The 17,287-nt window shown below is 36.4% G+C and overlaps 2 protein-coding genes across 12 annotated transcripts in view; one reads left to right on the top strand and one right to left on the bottom strand.

Annotated features, from left to right (window-relative positions):
* The window catches only part of LOC110398611 (skin secretory protein xP2-like), a 184,303-nt gene that overhangs the window by 29,827 nt on the left and 137,189 nt on the right, over nucleotides 1-17,287 (top strand). The window lies entirely within an intron of this gene.
* PDE5A (phosphodiesterase 5A) overlaps nucleotides 1-17,287 on the bottom strand; it is a 64,058-nt gene that overhangs the window by 17,721 nt on the left and 29,050 nt on the right. For 10 of the 11 annotated variants that reach the window (XM_021396410.1, XM_021396421.1, XM_021396415.1 and 7 more), the window contains 6 exons: nucleotides 16,492-16,600; nucleotides 13,279-13,363; nucleotides 9,548-9,723; nucleotides 8,033-8,092; nucleotides 3,436-3,582; nucleotides 1,861-1,986 (listed from right to left, as the gene is read on the bottom strand). In XM_021396410.1, coding sequence (XP_021252085.1) covers nucleotides 1,861-1,986; nucleotides 3,436-3,582; nucleotides 8,033-8,092; nucleotides 9,548-9,723; nucleotides 13,279-13,363; nucleotides 16,492-16,600 — 703 coding nt within the window. The remainder of the gene's footprint in view (nucleotides 1-1,860; nucleotides 1,987-3,435; nucleotides 3,583-8,032; nucleotides 8,093-9,547; nucleotides 9,724-13,278; nucleotides 13,364-16,491; nucleotides 16,601-17,287) is intronic. The other variant, XM_021396411.1, reaches the window with a different exon arrangement.

Genomic DNA, 17,287 nt, shown 5'->3' with positions numbered 1-17,287 from the left:
GTAGGTGATACAGCTTTGGCCCAAAGAGGCCACAGAGAGAATAAAGGGTTATCTCTGAAGTTGTGGTGTGCAGCAGTAATCATTCTCCATAGGCGTCAATGCAGTGTTCAGAAAGAAATAACATTCTCTAGCCCTATATTACTGATGAGGAATCTGGTGCAGAAGAAGACAAAGTGACTTGTATGATATCATCTGATAGTGAAAAGGCAGCATCAGGCCCCATCACTTTTAGTTCAGATTCTATATAAACTCAAGGGGGTTAGGCTGCATTCCCTAAATCAGTATAAAAATACACGTCCTTGGAATAATCAGAAAGGAAAAACAACATGCTCTTCACTGACCCACTGTACAAATACATTAACAGAAGTTCAAAACCCATGGAAAATAAAATTAAACAGTATCTGATTCATTATTATGAACTTATTCTGGAGTTCCAGCAAAGATTAGTGGAGACATTACTGTTTCTCTTTCATGGCTATTTCTCATCTTTAATATTATTTAATACAAATTGATAGAATATTTCTTTAAACCTGACCAGTGACAAACAGAGGCTGGACAAAGCTACAGCATTCTTGCAGCATATTTTTAATGGGACAGGAATAGCAAGCACAAAAGTCAGGACAGGAATTTGAAAAACAGCACTGTGCAGCCGCTGGGGGGCTGAATCCTGTGTATGGCTGAATCCAGATTTTCTTCAAGCAGATACAGCTTCTGTGGATTGCATCTGCTTTCTAGATAATGCAGCCTGTTCTTAGTCTAGTCAGATCAGTTTAGAAATGACTGATTCTACATTTCACTTATGTGTCCTATTGCTTGTTTTTCCTCTCAGATGAAATTGAGAGACTTACGTTCAATGCAGTTTCTGAGTCAAGAATCTAGGATGTGAAAATGAGAGTGGTATCCAATGCAGTTAGGAATAAAAAAATGTGTGGAAATTGCAGTGGAGATGGACATGATTCCAAAAACAGCAAGCAAACTATCAGAATCATCCAAGATTGCTGTACTGTACACAGAGCAAAACTACCATGTTTCTTTTTAATGTAGAAGGATTGGGAATGCCTTGTCATTATTGGTACTGGTGTTCGGTGTACAAATAGGATTAATTTATTCTCTCAGAAGTGCTTATGGTAAAATAGAATAAACGAGCAAGTAACAATTGTCTGTAATCAAACTGAGAAACATGTTGATTCAGGATGGACAGGAACATTTCCTTTTCTTAAAAAAAAAATAAATAAATAAACCTGGAAATTTATTTTGGAAAAATCATGAAAACAAGTTTTTCTTTCTGGGGGATCATCTAGTTCTTCAGTATTTGTAATAAATAACAATTAGGCTTTTTGAATTCTTGAAATTACTGTTTTCCTTTTAAGTGGAAATTTGAAGTATTCTTCAAAAGCACTGAAATTATCATTTAAGTTTTTATTTCTAAAAATGTTCTATTGTTTGTCTACAACTGCAGTCAACTCTGCATGAACTTAAGGAAATTTCTGCTGACTATTAGAAGGAAACATTCTGAACTGAGATTGATCCCTTTCTTTTCCAGCTTTTAGACTTGCTCTTAGCGTAAGCATTGACTTAAAATATATATATATGATCATGTATGTGACTTCTTTGAGATATTCCTATGGAGAGCATCCACTCAATCATTTCCAAAGGATTTAACTGAAACTGAATACATAACAACATGACAACAATTTAACAAACCAAGCACTTAAAGCCAGAAGTCTTCAGCAGAAATACTTTGATTTCATTAGTGATACTGTAATGTTGAACATCTTATTGAGATGATAATCAGAACTATGTACCATTACAAATCTTGTTCAGAAAGAAGGTTCTTAATGTAGTAACAGCAAAATGTACCTGAATTTTACCAGATTTTAAAGCAGCAAACATGCACTGTGCTGTATTAAAGGCATGCCTCCAATTGTGATAAGCAACATTTTTCCGATAATTTTTCTTCACACTTAAAATCCATCTGCAGAGAACCTTTAAGAAACAGCATCATATAGTTAACTGTAAATACATTAAAGGTTTCTTTTTAGGAAAACAAATACTTCCCAATTGAAAACTGTCATACAGAACATCTTTCCTCTTACCTCAATTCAGTTCTAAAATAACATACTTGTAACTGTGAACATAGATAAGAAAATGCTTACAATCACTAGTTTAGCTTCTCCTTGAGAATGTAACACTTGTGGTTTTATTCTGGCTAAGTGTTAGTATCTGCTATGATAGTTAGAAGCTGCTATTAATTCAGAAGCTGAGTTATATTGAGCTAACTGGTAGAAAGAAATGCTTGCTTGTAACAACATATTTCATGGAGACAATTCCTTTTTTAATTACAGAGCTTTCTTAAGAAATGTTTTGATAATGAACATTGTCTTTTCACTCATATCAGCTTGTCAAAAGACAAGCAGAATTGGACTTTGGAAAGCAAGTATGATAGAAAGACAGTGATTACTATATTGCTGGGTTGCATTTTTTTATGAAGGAAGAAAGTATATTCTGAATGTTTTACACAAAGGTCTTACAAGCTGTGGGCTATACTTTACTTTTAAGAAAGCAAAAGGCTTGAAGGTCATATGGTAATCGCATGTGTACTAAAAAGGATCCCTTAGTTTAAATGCTAAGGGATTAAATACTGCTATCTGTTAAATGCAGGCTGAGGACCTTGACCTTAGTTTGTTCAAGATGATTTTTAGTGTTCCTAATGAAAGGTGACAGAAATGAAAATCCAGTGTCATTCATCCACATGAACAATTCCGCACAGAAACAGCAGTATTTTCTGCTTTTCCACTCTTAAATAAGGAGTATTTTGTTAACTGCCAGTTTTCTTTAGTTCTAGAATGGAAAGACAGAGCTGCAGCTTCAAAGCTGTTAATGCTCTCTTATTTCTATTGAGATGTGTACTTGTGTCTATTGTCATGGTGCTATTTTGTCCGTGCAAATCTATGAGCTATGATATAATCACTCCATGGGCCATAAATACCACTTCCGTGCCACTAAAAAACAGTATTTGTCTTTTATACTACTCTGGCACATAACTACTGATAACAGTAGCCTGGATATGTTTTTCTCTGTTAGTACTACCTATTCTTTTGTTTACTGTCTTTAATATATGCATTTCAGTCTGTATGCATCTAGTCTTGCTGGTTTTGAAATGCTGCTATATGTTTTAAAACTCACTAGAATTTTAACCACAACCCCAATTCTCCAGGTTTTCTAAATGCATTTTCTAGTCCATCAACCAAGTTATTAATTATTCAATAGAACCACACTAGACAGAAACCCCAGTACTTTAAATACCTTCATAATTTGCTATCTAATTTTAATGCAGATTTTCAATTATATTTGCTGTAGGCTTCTTTCACTATCCTGATTTTCCAGTAATTAATTTGTCTCCTTATGTGAAGCAGCATCTGATAGCATTCATACCTCATGTTTCATTTGGAAGTTCTGCACCAGGTTGAGGTCTGTGAACATTCGAATTGTACACAGTGTTGTTTCAAAATCCGATAGCTCAAAATCACTGAAGTTGAAGTCAGTTAGGTTGAGAGATTGTGCAGATGGTACTACAGCAGCCTACAGAAGAATAAGAGAACAAGACATAAACGCTTTTTCAACAGACAAGTAGTGAGATGCTACATTTTACCTTCACACTATGCTTAAACCTGATTATTCCTTCCCATTTATCTTTCCTTAGCTCTTCCAGTTTTAACACTGCCTCATTTGTTTCTTTGATTTAATGAACGCTTTTCCATAGATCAAAAGAATAAGGAAACTATTGCATGATCCAAAAGGCTTACCTAAGTTGCCTAAGAGAAACTATAACAAAGAGTCTGTATGAAATTGAGAGACTCAGAAAATAAGATAGTGTAGTTTGTTTTTATGAATGGACAGACATCAAAATCTATAATAGCTGGCATTTTTCTAAAAATGGCAAGGAAATAGATGTCACTGTAGACAGGTTAGAACAAAGAATTCCTAGCAGAATCCATGTTCAACTACTGTGGTAGTTAGAACATGTCCACAAGCAGAGCTTTCTGAGGGCTAAAAATCTGAAAAATTATGGTTCACCTGTCATCAGGTCATCTTTAAAATCCTTGAACAATGTTTATAATGTATCTTGAGTAGAATCATACAACTTTGATTTGAAATTTGAAATTTTAAAGTAGATGCAAAAAAAAAAATACATTTTAAAATCTGTAACTTTTATTGTATCTTCTATCATATCTCTGTATATTACAGCTGTACTTTTTCCAGTTATAAAATTTAGAGTATAGGTATTGAATGCCCATCAAAGTATGGATGTTAAAGTTGTTAACAAAGTAAATTATAAGTCTTATGCTATACTACACATTAAAAAATCACTTTCCCAGTATGAGGCTCCCATTTTTCTGGGCAATTGCAGAACAAATTCAAAATTAATATCCTGTTCTCCATAACTTCTCATGGAAGAAAAGGTAGCTTTTGGGGACGTCTTTTCCACCTAGGTGCTTGTACTCTAAATTCCTTTTGCTGTTCTGACAATACAAAATGGTTGATCCTATCCCTTTTCCAGGTTCCTGAGAAGAAAAGGTGGATGGTAAAGGGTTTGTTACTGATATCATTTGTGGCTTTGGGAAGATTTCAGGAGTGTTTTTTGTTTGAATCACTTTAATCTTCTGCAGATAACTATATATACCATCATGCATTAGCATGCTTAGGAAAGCTTTTCTATATAGAACTATAACTGGAAGAGTTTCTCGATTTCTTTGGTAAGTGGGAAGAATTACAACAGTCTTACAATCATAGGAAAGGACCCACAAGGATCACAAAGTCCAACTCCTGAGACCACACAGGACTTGCCAAAAATGTTCCTTGAACTCCAGCAGGGTTGGGGCCGTGATCACTGCCTTGGGGAGCCTGTTCCAGCCAGTGCCCAATCATCCACTGGTGAAGAACCTTTTCCAACCTGACCTTCCCCCGATGAAGCTCCACGCTGTTCCTTTGGGTCCTGTCACTGTCAGTGTCAGCAGAGAGCAGAGATCAGCACTATCCCTGCGCTCCCTGTGAGGAGCTGCAGCCACCATGAGGCCTGCCCTCAACTTCCTGTGCTCTGGGCTGAACAAACCAAGGGACCTCAGCTGCTTCTCATATGTCTTGCCCTCTAAACCCTTTCCCATCTTCATTGCCCTCCTTTGGATGCTCTCTAATAGCTTCATGTCCTTCTTATATTGTTGCTCTCAAAATTGCATCCAGGTGCTCAAGATGAGGCTACACCAGTGCAGAGCAGAACAGGACAATCCCTTCCCTCAACCAGCTTAGCAGTACTGAGCATGAAGCATCCCAGAGTACAGCTGGCCCTTTTGGCTGCCAGAGTACACTGCTGATTCATATTCAACCTGCCATTAACTAAAATCCCCAGATCCATTTCTGCAAGTCTGTTCTTCAGCCACTCATCCATCAGCCTGTACATAGATCCAGGGTTGCCTCGTCTGAGGTGCTGAGTCTGGCACTTGCTCTTTTGAAACTTCATGTGGTTGGTGATTACTAAGTCCTCCAATTTGTCAAGATCCTTCTGCAAGGCTGCCCCACCCTCAAGGGAGTCAATAGCTCCTCCTAATTTAGTGTTGTCCAGAAATTTACTTAGTATACCTTCAAGTCCTGTGTCTGAGTCATTGATGAAAACAATGAAGAGAACTAGCCTTAAAATGGCACCCTGTGGAAGCCCACTAGTGACTGGCTACCAGCCTAATGTAACTCCATTTACTATAACCTTTTGAGCCCAACTCATCAGCTAATTTTTCACCCATCACGTTACGGTTTTTTTTCTACCTGTACGCTGGATATTTTGTCCAGAACATACTGTGAGAAACAGTATGGAATGTTTTGCTGAAATCCAAAATTACATCAGCTGGCTTTGCTTTGTCAGCTAGGTGAGTAACCTTGTTATAAAAGGAGATAAAGTTTGTTAAACAGAACTTTCCCCCTGTGAACTTGTGTTGGCTATGACCGATGACTGTGTTGTCTTTCAGGTGTTTTTCAATGACTTCCAGAATAATCTCCATAATTTTGCCAGGAACTGAAGTGATACTGACAGGTCTGTAATTACCAGGGTCATCTTTTGTGCCCTTCTTGAAAACTGGGACAACATTTGCCAGCTTTGAGTTGACTGTGACCTCTCCGGATTCCCAAGACTGTTGAAAAATAATTGAGAGGTCTTGTGATGACAGCAGCCAACTCTAAGTACCCTGGGATGAATTCCATTGAGCCCAATAGATTTATATATGCATCCAGCTGGAGCAACAAATCCCACACAAATTTGAGGTTGGCTGGGAAGTCCATTACAGGAAGTAGACTGTCTCTAATATGTTGAATACAATTTTAAGAAGTGTTTCTCTTTACTGTTTTTCCAGTTTAGAAATATTACAGAATATGTCTCTTCCCTCTTAATGTATTCTAAGTCTCAGGCAGTTTTCTCTTTTTCTCAAAGTAGAGGTTCACTGGAAATAAAGGTCTGTTCTGTGAAATAGCAAGACTACAGAGATCTATGTTGGCTACTCATGGGAAAAGGAAAAAGGTTTCCTGAACAAAAGCCTCTCCATGACCAAGCATTCTCCAAAGAAGAAAAAAAGACAGGGACCGTTCTCTAGTAATGAGGCCAAACGCCACAAATTAACACGTTTACACTAAATAGTGTTTGGTGAATGGTTTGCACTGGGATCCATGTGCTGGCCCGAAGTCTTATGATATCATTATTTTTAGTGCATGTTTTCTTTTTTCAGCAAATTATCTGAAATAATTTTATTACTCTATTTAAGTTGATAATCTCATAGCATGAAAATCTAGTTATGTATTTCATGCCCTGGGATGTAATGTGAGGTTATGTGGTTTATTTGAGGGTGTAAAACTTGCTCAAATAGTGCTGCTAGACTGTAAGATAGAGGAAGCCAAATCTATTGCACTCGTCCACACTGGCTGTTGGAGACATAATGTGCTGCGTGCTCTGGTACTGCCTTAGGAAGTGGTAGTTGAAAAGGGCAAAAGTTGTGCTAGGAATCATATGGAGAGTTAAGCAGTAGAGATGAATGCTATTTCAGTGCTGCATTTTGTGATTATGTTTTGTTTAGCAGTATAGTCGCAACCACAGAGACTGCAACACAAGCACTTAAGAGCAACCGCTGGAGATGCATAGCATACTATACTTGCAGTGCCTTTTCATCAGAATGCAATAGTGTGGTAGAACTGAGGTTCAAACTGTATGTGACACTAACCATTCCAAAATTATCCAATGTGGTACATGATCCTTAGTCTTGTGCCTTGTTCTGTGGGACCTTGCTTTGTGCAGTCCAGTCCCATACTATGCAGTCCCCTTGTGGTCCCCTTTGTTTACCTTCCTCTTCATCCCTCCACCACTTTCATTGTCTTCCTCACAGTAGGGGGGGTGCTATTTGCCCAGAACATTGTGTTCCAACAAAAAGAACAGCAGAAACTGAGCACTGATGTGCTTTGAACTATACTTGAAACCATAGCTGTAGTTACTTGTAAGGCAATGGTTTGTAAACACAGGATAAAACATGAGCACAGTGGGACACTGCACAGAAAAGTAAACATAAGAATAATTAAATGCTATATTTATATCATAGGCCATAAAGCTGCATCCATACTTGGGAAGCTTGAAATATACCAAAGATATAAAATATACAAAATTCAGGCTTCGCTGCCAGAAGAGTTCACAAGATTTTGGGTTTTTTTGCTTCTGCAATACTTAATCATTGTGAGTTGACAGTATCATTGCATCAACTGCTGCTGTCAGTTAAACTCATAAGAATGGCAGTCAGTATGTCAGTAACTATTTATTTGTATGTTTTTTGTTCGTTTGTTTCTGTAATTGCAGCCCTCTGTATGTTGTAATGTTAGGTTCATTATAACTTTTATTTCTGGAAAGTGTGTGCTTCTGCATGTGTAGGGATCATGTCTATGTAAAGGACTGCCCTTCATTGTTATATCAATGGAATATTTCAAAAGTAATAGGAAAAAGTTCAATTACCGCTGTTACCTGCAGCTCCCTTGTTTCCTCCTCAGCAGCAGAAGCATGGTATGAGAGAACCTAAAGAGAAGAGGAGCCCTTAGTACAAACAAAAGAGCAATATGATAAAACAGAGAGTTTTAACCAGCAGAATTTTCAGTGTACAGCTGCATTGCATTGTTCTTGCTGATGAAATGTAGTGTCCCTGCAGGGCCCACATTGGTTTCAAGGAGCTCTGAAAGCATGTGGGGAGAGATCTGCAGCTTTTACAAATCTGCCACAGCACAGAATTTTCTTGATATAATTAGGCCAAGAAAACATAAATAGTTTCTATAAATGAGCAAAGAACTCTGATTTTCTCTTTGGAAAGTTTTCATGCCCCACTTTCAAAGACAAATAATTCATGAAAGAGCTATAATTATGAGCCTGACATTGTTGCCATAATAATCCTTTCAGAAGTTTATTCAGACATAAAAGAAAATTTTGCCTTAGCTGAAATTTGGCAGAAAAGTCTGAAAGAAAACATGTTTGTTTTAAATTAACAAAATAAGCTCATATTTTTTAGCTGTGTGAACCCAGAACATGAAATGGTTACAGATTTTCTTTAGCAAGTAAAGGATATCTTACTTTATAAAGAAGTCAATTTAGGTATTAACTTATAATCTTTTTCCATTATGGAAGTTATAGGTATGGACTTCATATATTGTAAAGTGTTATGGGAGGAGAAAGAATTGCTAGTTTGCCATGTAACCAAACAGCCTCTTTTAAATAAAATACTTATTTTGACAATAATTTGACTATCTTTTTATTTGACATGATTTTATACAGGTTTATTTGAGAGTGGTGATATTTTTTTTTTTAGAGGCTACAGGGTACATAATCCACATTTTACAATCCTCCAAATATTCTATTTACATAAAGAATGTTAGGACATCCAAAGTCTACAAATTTTTCACATTCAGCTTCAAGTTATCACCTCTGAGTAATTCAGCTTCTCTAACTAAAGCCCTCTTCAGCTATTAAACTTAACAGTAACCAATTCAATGGCTGAGACCAGATGACGTTCATCTTGATATGGTTTGATTGAGTTCAAGGAAATTGCTGAAAACCTACAATAATGCTGTTGTTACTCCACAAACCAGTTTGTCTAAAGGACTGAGCCAAAATCAGCACAGAAAACCTCAGACAAGGAAAGGAAGCCCCTAATCCCCTAAACCATTTCCTCTTCCTACGCAACAGAACAAACTAGCTATGTTGCCAATGCGTAGCCTCGCGTAGAAGAAAAGATGTGTTCAGTTCACTGCTAAATCTCTTGAGTCAAGTTAAAATACAATACCAAATAAAATAGTCTTCTGGGAGACATGGAAACAAGCAGAAAAAATTCCTGTGCAACTCATCAGGCCAAATGCTGTTCTCATGAGGGAGAACAATTTCTGTTCATGTGAGTATTTGCATTTATGAGTAGAACAGACAAGATTTGGAGAATATGAATATCTGTTTTGTGCCAATTAAATATCACCTAGTTTTTGAGCTCACCTCTAATGTCACCATCTGTTTGGCCATTGCTCTTTCTACAGCTTCATACATCTGTGTATTCTGGATCCCCAGGCCACAAAAGATGACAAATGCTTCCAGAAACTGCTCATCATTTCTGTTGAAAGCCTTGATCTTGCCTGAGTTTTCTTCCATCTTATTCACAAGCTGGCAAACCCCTAAGTCAGGATAGAGAAATGTAAAGAAGTAATGCATAGAATTGTCAAAACATCACCTATAGCATGGAACATCAAGAGATCGACTAAGTCCGTGACGGTTTAGCCTACAGTACAAACCATCAATGTACATAAAAGTTACACACAGGAGTGCAATAGATTTTTTTTTTTGCCCTAAAGCTTGTTAGATTGATTTCATTGTATTTAATCGTAAATCTTAAAGCATAATATATTACTTAGTAGACCTAAAAAGCACTTACTAGGATTTACAAAGCAAAAATGTAGGTGAAATTCTAGGGTAGTTTTCATCCTAACTATTATTATTAATAGCATTCTAGATTGATATAATCCCTAAAGACAATTTGTCCTTTGGAGGCTAATTAAGTTTTTATAAGCATGCCAAAAGAACATTTATGAAAGTCAGAACACTGGTACACAGAGTTTTTGCTTCCTTATTTGAGTCAGTACTGGAAATTTTTTAAAATACATGAACTTAACAGATAATAACCAAGTTGAGGCTCAAAGTTCGAATATATTTGCTGACTCTATGAATATGTGATTGAATTACAGCCTGCTTCAGAGATTACTGAAGTCATCAAAAAGCATCTTATTGAAATCAGATTGTTAGCTTCAAAATGGTTGGTAGTTGCATCTGTTCATTTTCCATTTATTTCTGCTGATTAGTGCCAGACTTCTCTGTGTACTTGCCATTGAGGGGCAGGTAACTTCTACCGAGCCTGCAGATGAAATCTTCAGTACCATTTTAAGCAGATGGGAATTCACTTATATACCTCAATTTAGCTTTACCTAGTGGATGGCAGCTTTTGCTAAGAAAGTGGAATATTAATTAAAGCAGCTGCTTTGTAAGCACACATTGTGCAAAACAGCTGTGAGTGTGATTATTGTCTTAAACATGTCCAAATGTTTCCTCACTCTCAAGAGTGCAAGTACTAGCAGTTTTAAGGATAAAAGCTAACATTTTCCTAGTCAGTTGTAAATAAGTGTCCCAGTGAAAATCTAAGTTGCAAACTAAAAAATCTAAAAAAAAGTAATTGCAAAAGTCTTCATTTTATATAAAATTGCTTACCAGTTGGTGTACTTCACATATTTTATAAATAACATTTTGCAGACGAAACAATGACTGACTAAATATGTATTTCACCAGCAAAAGGGAAGATAACCATTTAGTGTGATGTTTCTAAAACACTTTAACCAGCTTTCAGGTTTTCTTTCTCTAGCAGAGCTACTTGCAATTTAAATAGGCTATGTGAACAGAATCTGAATGCCTTACACTTTGCCACCATAAGGCCAGAGAAGATGGATTTGTTTCTGCTTATGGATAGGAATGAAATTATAATTAATACTATTTTACAGCAGTACCAATATTGAATATTATCAGCAGCTGCTCTAAGGTTTTATCAGTGCTACTGTTTTTTTTTTATATGGAAGTATTTCTAGCATTGTAGTACTCTAAATTTAGAGACTAAGAAACCTCACTGAGGTTTTTAATTGAAAGAAACATAAAGTCTGTGAGGGAGCAAGTTTGTATCTGCCCTTTTACAGTAAGCAGAAAAAAGGAGAAAAAGAATGTTAAGCACACATTTAAACTATGTTTTTAGAAGAACAGCGGCCTTGCACGTAGAAGTTCTAATATCTAATGGTAGTGTATGAACACTGACCTATTTTCAAATTATGTTCTCTTCAGGGAACTGTTATTTTAGTATCAGAATTTCCTCTAAAGAGATAAGAATATTATAACTGTAGTTATCAACCACTGGGCAGGCATTGTGGTATCTGAATATTGCAAACGGGATTCCGACTTAATGGATTAGTAGATCCGTAATTGGTAGTAAAAATATATAATTTTAGAGAATAAGGATTCACCAAAAACAAGATTATCTTTCCCTGGGAAAAAGAAGCAAACTTATAAAACTCAGGGAAAATCTCATGGAACTTACTTTCAGATCTCTGTTTAGTACTGTTTATGATTTTATAATTATTTCCATAGCAACGGTGATGTAAGAAACACAAGTGAGTAAGCCATAAGAGCAAATGAAGTCTTAGAAGACAAAGCATTTGGATAAACATAAATGCCTTTAAAAAAACTGGGAAAACTGCAGCAAGTATACTGTGTAGAATCCAAGGCTCTTCAGTATTTTTCAGAAGATTCCCCAAAGCATTCAGAGGTCCATACATTAGATCTAAAGGAACTCAAAATTCTTTTATTGGGACATACAAAACCAAAGAAAGATTCAATAAAGTTTTCACCACATACCTGAAAAATGCACAAGTCAGGAGAATAAAAAGTTCATCTCTCTTCCAGTAAGATTTGCTTGGTTTTGCTGTGGAGAGCTTTTCCCACCCTCACCCCTCATCTGCACATTCCACACCCCAAGTTCTGGTCTTGGGTATACTAATCTTAAAAAAAAAGAAGACTTAAAATAATCTTATATCATATATATTATGCAAAAGGAACTTCTGTGTTTTGTCCCCAGTAAAACTTTTTGGCCTCGTCCTATTTAAGATCTGAACATGATGTGTGCTGTGAGACCTTAAAGGACTTTGAAGATTTCCCATTGCTCAGACTTGAAAAACTCACCTGAAGGGCTACCCTGACTGCAACTCAGTTTGAACTTCCACAGGAAAAAAACAGAAGATCTCCATATGACATCAGATGCAACTGTTTTATCAGCAGTTAACAGCATAGCAAAATATCTCTAATTAAAGCTCAATAGTCCAATTTTTATCTTGGTCTTCTAGAGTATGGTAGAATATATACAACAAAGTAATAAAAGAACTCACTGAAGAAGCTAATAAAGAAATTTCAGGGAACTCAATTCAGAAAAAACAAGGCTTCTCTTTCTGTTTCAGGAAATATATAATAGGATCTGTCTTCATGGAAAAGGGATCTCATATTTAATATAGACATTGATTATGTAGTTTTGTCATAACTCTCAACAACAATTAATTGAAGATTAATAAAATTGCACTCTTGGAAGATTTTCTTGCCAAATTCTGTAAGGTTGAGGAAGTTGCATTCATGCTACTATCAGGAAGTCAGTATATTTTATGTTCTGTTTCGCTGTGGAGCTTATTGTTGCCAGCATAGCACTCTGACATGCATTCCAATTCCCATGGTACAGGTAAGTCCTGGTAATTTCCAAAAGCATCATTATAACCTTGTTTAAGGAGAATCTGAAACTCACCGAAAGACTTAACACACATTAAGCATATTCCCTGAAGTGTCGTTAGGATTAGATCCTCTAAACAATTCAGGTATTTATCCATCTTTGAAGATCCAGACTGTGGCTAAGTATTTTTATTATTATTTTGAATCTATACAAATGCTGAAGTATCACAAGAGTGTTGTAGATACTTGGTAACTTGTAAGGTAAGCAATTTACAGGCAAGTTTGCAATGGACTTGTTGGCTGGAAGCATCATAATTAAGAATTTTCCTCTGCATTTGTTGCTGAGACTGTACTGTGGAACACAGAAATATTTCCATGAAATGTACAAAAACATTTTTTGTAGAATTTTTTTTTTTAAAGATACCTACCTATCACCTTATTCTTCTTCCCATTTTTTATTGGTGTACACAGCAAACTCTTTATATGTTGACTTACACTGTCTGCATTGTCAGTCTGTTAAACAAAAAACAAAACAGTTACAATTTTTAAGGCCAGTGCTTAAGTACCTGAAGTGAAAATGCGAAGCTGGAGTTTGCATTATTGTTTTACACATGTTCCTTCAGAAAGCAACCATGTCTTTGAAGAGTTTACACATCTTTGGCTGGATGGTGTAATAAACATTACATCTGATACAAGCTTTGGTGAATAATAATACAGATAATGATGATAATCACCGTTCAGACTTTCTAGGGACTTGTAAAGTTGTGCTAAAAATGTGTTAATTTTATGATAGGTTCTTTCACTTCACTTTCATGAAAAAAGCAATTCTGCACCAAGACAAAGTGTTCCACTCAATGCAACTGAAAAGAAATCAGCTGAGCTTTAGGACACCTGTCTACTCACATCAGATGAAGAGCTGTGAAATTAACTGACCAATTCCATTTCTAGCATATCCCCTATACTTGCAGTAGAGCCACAGAAGTTATAAAACAAGAGTTCATATCATTAAGCTAACAGTGTATTTTGTGACACTAAACTTTCTGTAAACCCTTCTCGTTTGTTTGAGATGCCTTAATTAACCCAGCAACACAATGAAAGGTGCCTTGGTGAAGACCAAATTATGATCCAAAGAATGACCAGTTTTCCAAGTAGGTAAACGTTCTGCAGTCTTACAGAGACCTTTTATCATTGCTAGGCTGGGTATATTTTGCTATAAGTTTGTTTCATGCTCCAAGAAAAGGACAGTGAACTTATTCGTGAGGTAAGAGAGTGGATGGGTGGAACAAAATGACAAGGCATCTTTTTCAAATATCTGGTGAGAAAATGACCTAGTTTTGTTCTGTAGCTCATAGTTCTACTGAGAAGTAAATTAGGGCCAATCTCTAATTGTATGTGGCACAAAAGATGTGCACACACTAATATTTCAAATCGAAGGTGTTGGGTGAATTGTCTGTTTGGTTTTTTACTACTATTGCTTTGCTATTTGATACTCTGCAAGAGATTGAAAACTCTTTTTGCAGGCAAATGCACAAAAACTACATTGCTTGTAAGTGGCAATACGAAGTATGATTATTTGAAGAAAACATTAAAGGATTATGTTATGATGGATACTTTACATGACTGTGGGAATTTAATATTTAGTAGCTCATTATCAAAAAGATAGATGGATTACTCAAGACTAGGATTTCCTGCTCTCTGTACTTTGGTCTAAAAAGATGTGCATGTGTAATCAGCTGTAAAGGAAGGATTAGAGCCAGCATCTCTCCCTAGACCTCTCCAGCAGACGCAATTGAGAAACACTAAATCAAGTTTGCATGAAAATTGGTTTAAGGCTACCCTAAGAAGAACCTGCTGTTCTACGGTAAAGTTCAGATGCACTGAAACTCAAACTTGTATGGAGTGAGATAAGAACACAGTTCACAGTGCTTAAAAAAAAATACCTGACACAGTATTAATGAAAAGGAAGGAGACTAAACAAGAACAGGCATAAATGGCTTTAAGGAATGTTGTAGATATTTGAACTTTATCTCCACTGCTCTAGCTTTGTTGATTCAGGGGAGAACAAAGATGCATGGCTGCTGAATCTCTGGTTTACGTACTGTTTCTGTATGTACTGAACCTGAGGCAGGCAGTATCAGGGCCTTCCTGTGAAGAAACATATACTGGTTTTCTGCCTCGTGTCACTACGTTGGCTGCCAATGCATTTAGACAGCACAAAGTCCTTTTTATAAAGTGAGTAAGTGCACCGTTGAACATTCTCCAAAGAAAGAGGCAAGTCAGCATTTTTAGGTTACTAGGTACGCCAGGGATTTCCCTCATGCCATGGTTTGTCAGCTTTAAAAAGATTTTGCCTACAGTCCAGCCTAAGATTTCTCCTATGTAGTGGTAAAGAAGCAGCCACTGTGGCTGTGTTTAAAAACATTATTTTCATTACGTTTCTTTCACATGCATAATGTGTAAATCATCTAGATTCCAGGGAAAATGTGTAAGAACTCTGACTCCACTGACAAAGTTTTGTTTCAGAGAGTAATTTGGAATGACTCTCAAGGTATTCCTTTTATGTATTTTAAAATGTCTTCAAAATAGATGCTTATTTCTTTAATGATTTAATGTAGTATATCCATGCGATTCCTTTTTTACTTCCACTCCTGCAGTTAAGATAATTTTGTGCCCTACACTATTGAGAGCACTTGATTCCTGCATTGCTCTGTCCTTCATAAAATCCTACTCCAGAACATCAGTGAAACATTGCACACGGAAAAAGGAAAGCAACATAGCTCCCCGCTATGATGCTGCTCCTCCTATCCACTTACTGGAACAATCACAGTCAGCATTGTACTTTCTGAACTTTTGGTTGTGTGACTCAGAACAAAGAGTTTGGTAAAAACCTGCTGATCACCATAAAACTTCTCCCTTTTCTCTCCCTGAGACCCCCCAGCTTACAGGCTTAACTGTAGTAACAAGAGTTTCTTTCAAGATTCTGCATTGAGAGGAAAACACAGAATTACAATTTTGCTTTATATTGACAACAACTTTCAGTGCATCCCATGACTGTAATCTCAGGCCTTCCCTACTAGCTCTCCAGTATGTGTTCAGTAGTACATCATGCCATGAGCATACATCTGATGAAGCGTAAAGCAAAAGCTTCTATAGAAAAGTGAAGTTGCTGCTCATCCAAAACAGCAAAGATGCAAAACAGCATGCATATCATTAAGCTTTGCCAAAAATAAATAGGGAAGGGAGAGAATAAAAGGGAAGGAACTTCTGAGAGCCTCCCAACAATCACAGTAAGCTACAGAGGATTACTATGAAAACCTCCAACTATTCTTCACTTAAATGCTTTCCAGAGAATGTATTGCAAGCTCTCCACATCATGGTGTCTATTTATTCACAAATGAATGCTAAGCTTTTTTAGTAATGGATGTAGAGATACCCTGCTCACTGTGTGAGTATTGTACTATTTCTGCACTGATCATGAATTTTATAAAGCAAACATAGTAAGTTTCTTTGTGTTTGCAGAATTCTGTGACCATTAAATTAAAAAACAAAACAAAACTAAGGGGAAAGCAAGAAAGATTTGAAAGGTAAAAAGAAAAGAAAAATTAATTTCTGAATTACAAATCTACGCTTATTTTACTTACTGTCCAGGGAAATCTTCTGTCTTTGCAGACATCTGGGATGTTGAGAGGCTCCATTGTATTCTTGACATACTGAGCATACATATAATTGATTTTGTTTGTATCATAGTCCCTGAAAGATGCAATATTATTTTTGTGTGCTTAGTATGACATCAAGTCATTCCATTATGCAAAGCAGGTAATTGTAAATATCCTTCATCTATAGGGCCAAGAAAGATATAACCAACAGCTATATAGTGGAACTGAGTTCAAATCTTGTACCCTAATCCAGCTGTCATTGCAAAATGACTGGGAGGATTAATTTATACACTGCACTGTTTCTTTAATATTCCAAAATGTTAACACCAAACATCAAACTTAAGAAATAATACAGGACATGCAGATGAAGGACAAAGAATGAGCAAATGGGTTTACACTGATATAAACAACTCTGAAAACAAACTATTTGCAAATCTGACACACCTGAAAAATCAATACTGTATGAGATTTGCATATTCTTTAGACTGAGCGCAACTGGTAATATTTCTGAAGTTTCTACTTCAAAGTTTATTTCAAATTTGTTCTAAAAGAACAGTCAGCATGAGGATTCTGTTATTGAAGTAGAGGTGTTTTTTCCAAATTGGGACATAAAATACCTTCGCAAGATCAGTCATCTCCTGCTTTTATAGCCATGAAGTTTTTAATTAGGAGATTTCAATTCTATCAGAACCCTTTGCCAGCACTGGAGGAGGGCGTATGTCCTAGTAATGCACCTATTACCATCAAGCTCCTACAGTTTCCTCTGACATTTGACTTGACT

This window comes from Numida meleagris, chromosome 4 (genome assembly GCF_002078875.1).
Source record: "Numida meleagris isolate 19003 breed g44 Domestic line chromosome 4, NumMel1.0, whole genome shotgun sequence".
NCBI classification, from domain to species: domain Eukaryota; kingdom Metazoa; phylum Chordata; class Aves; order Galliformes; family Numididae; genus Numida; species Numida meleagris.
Note: the sequence above shows the minus strand (reverse complement) of the source record. Positions and strands in the feature narration are given on the sequence as shown.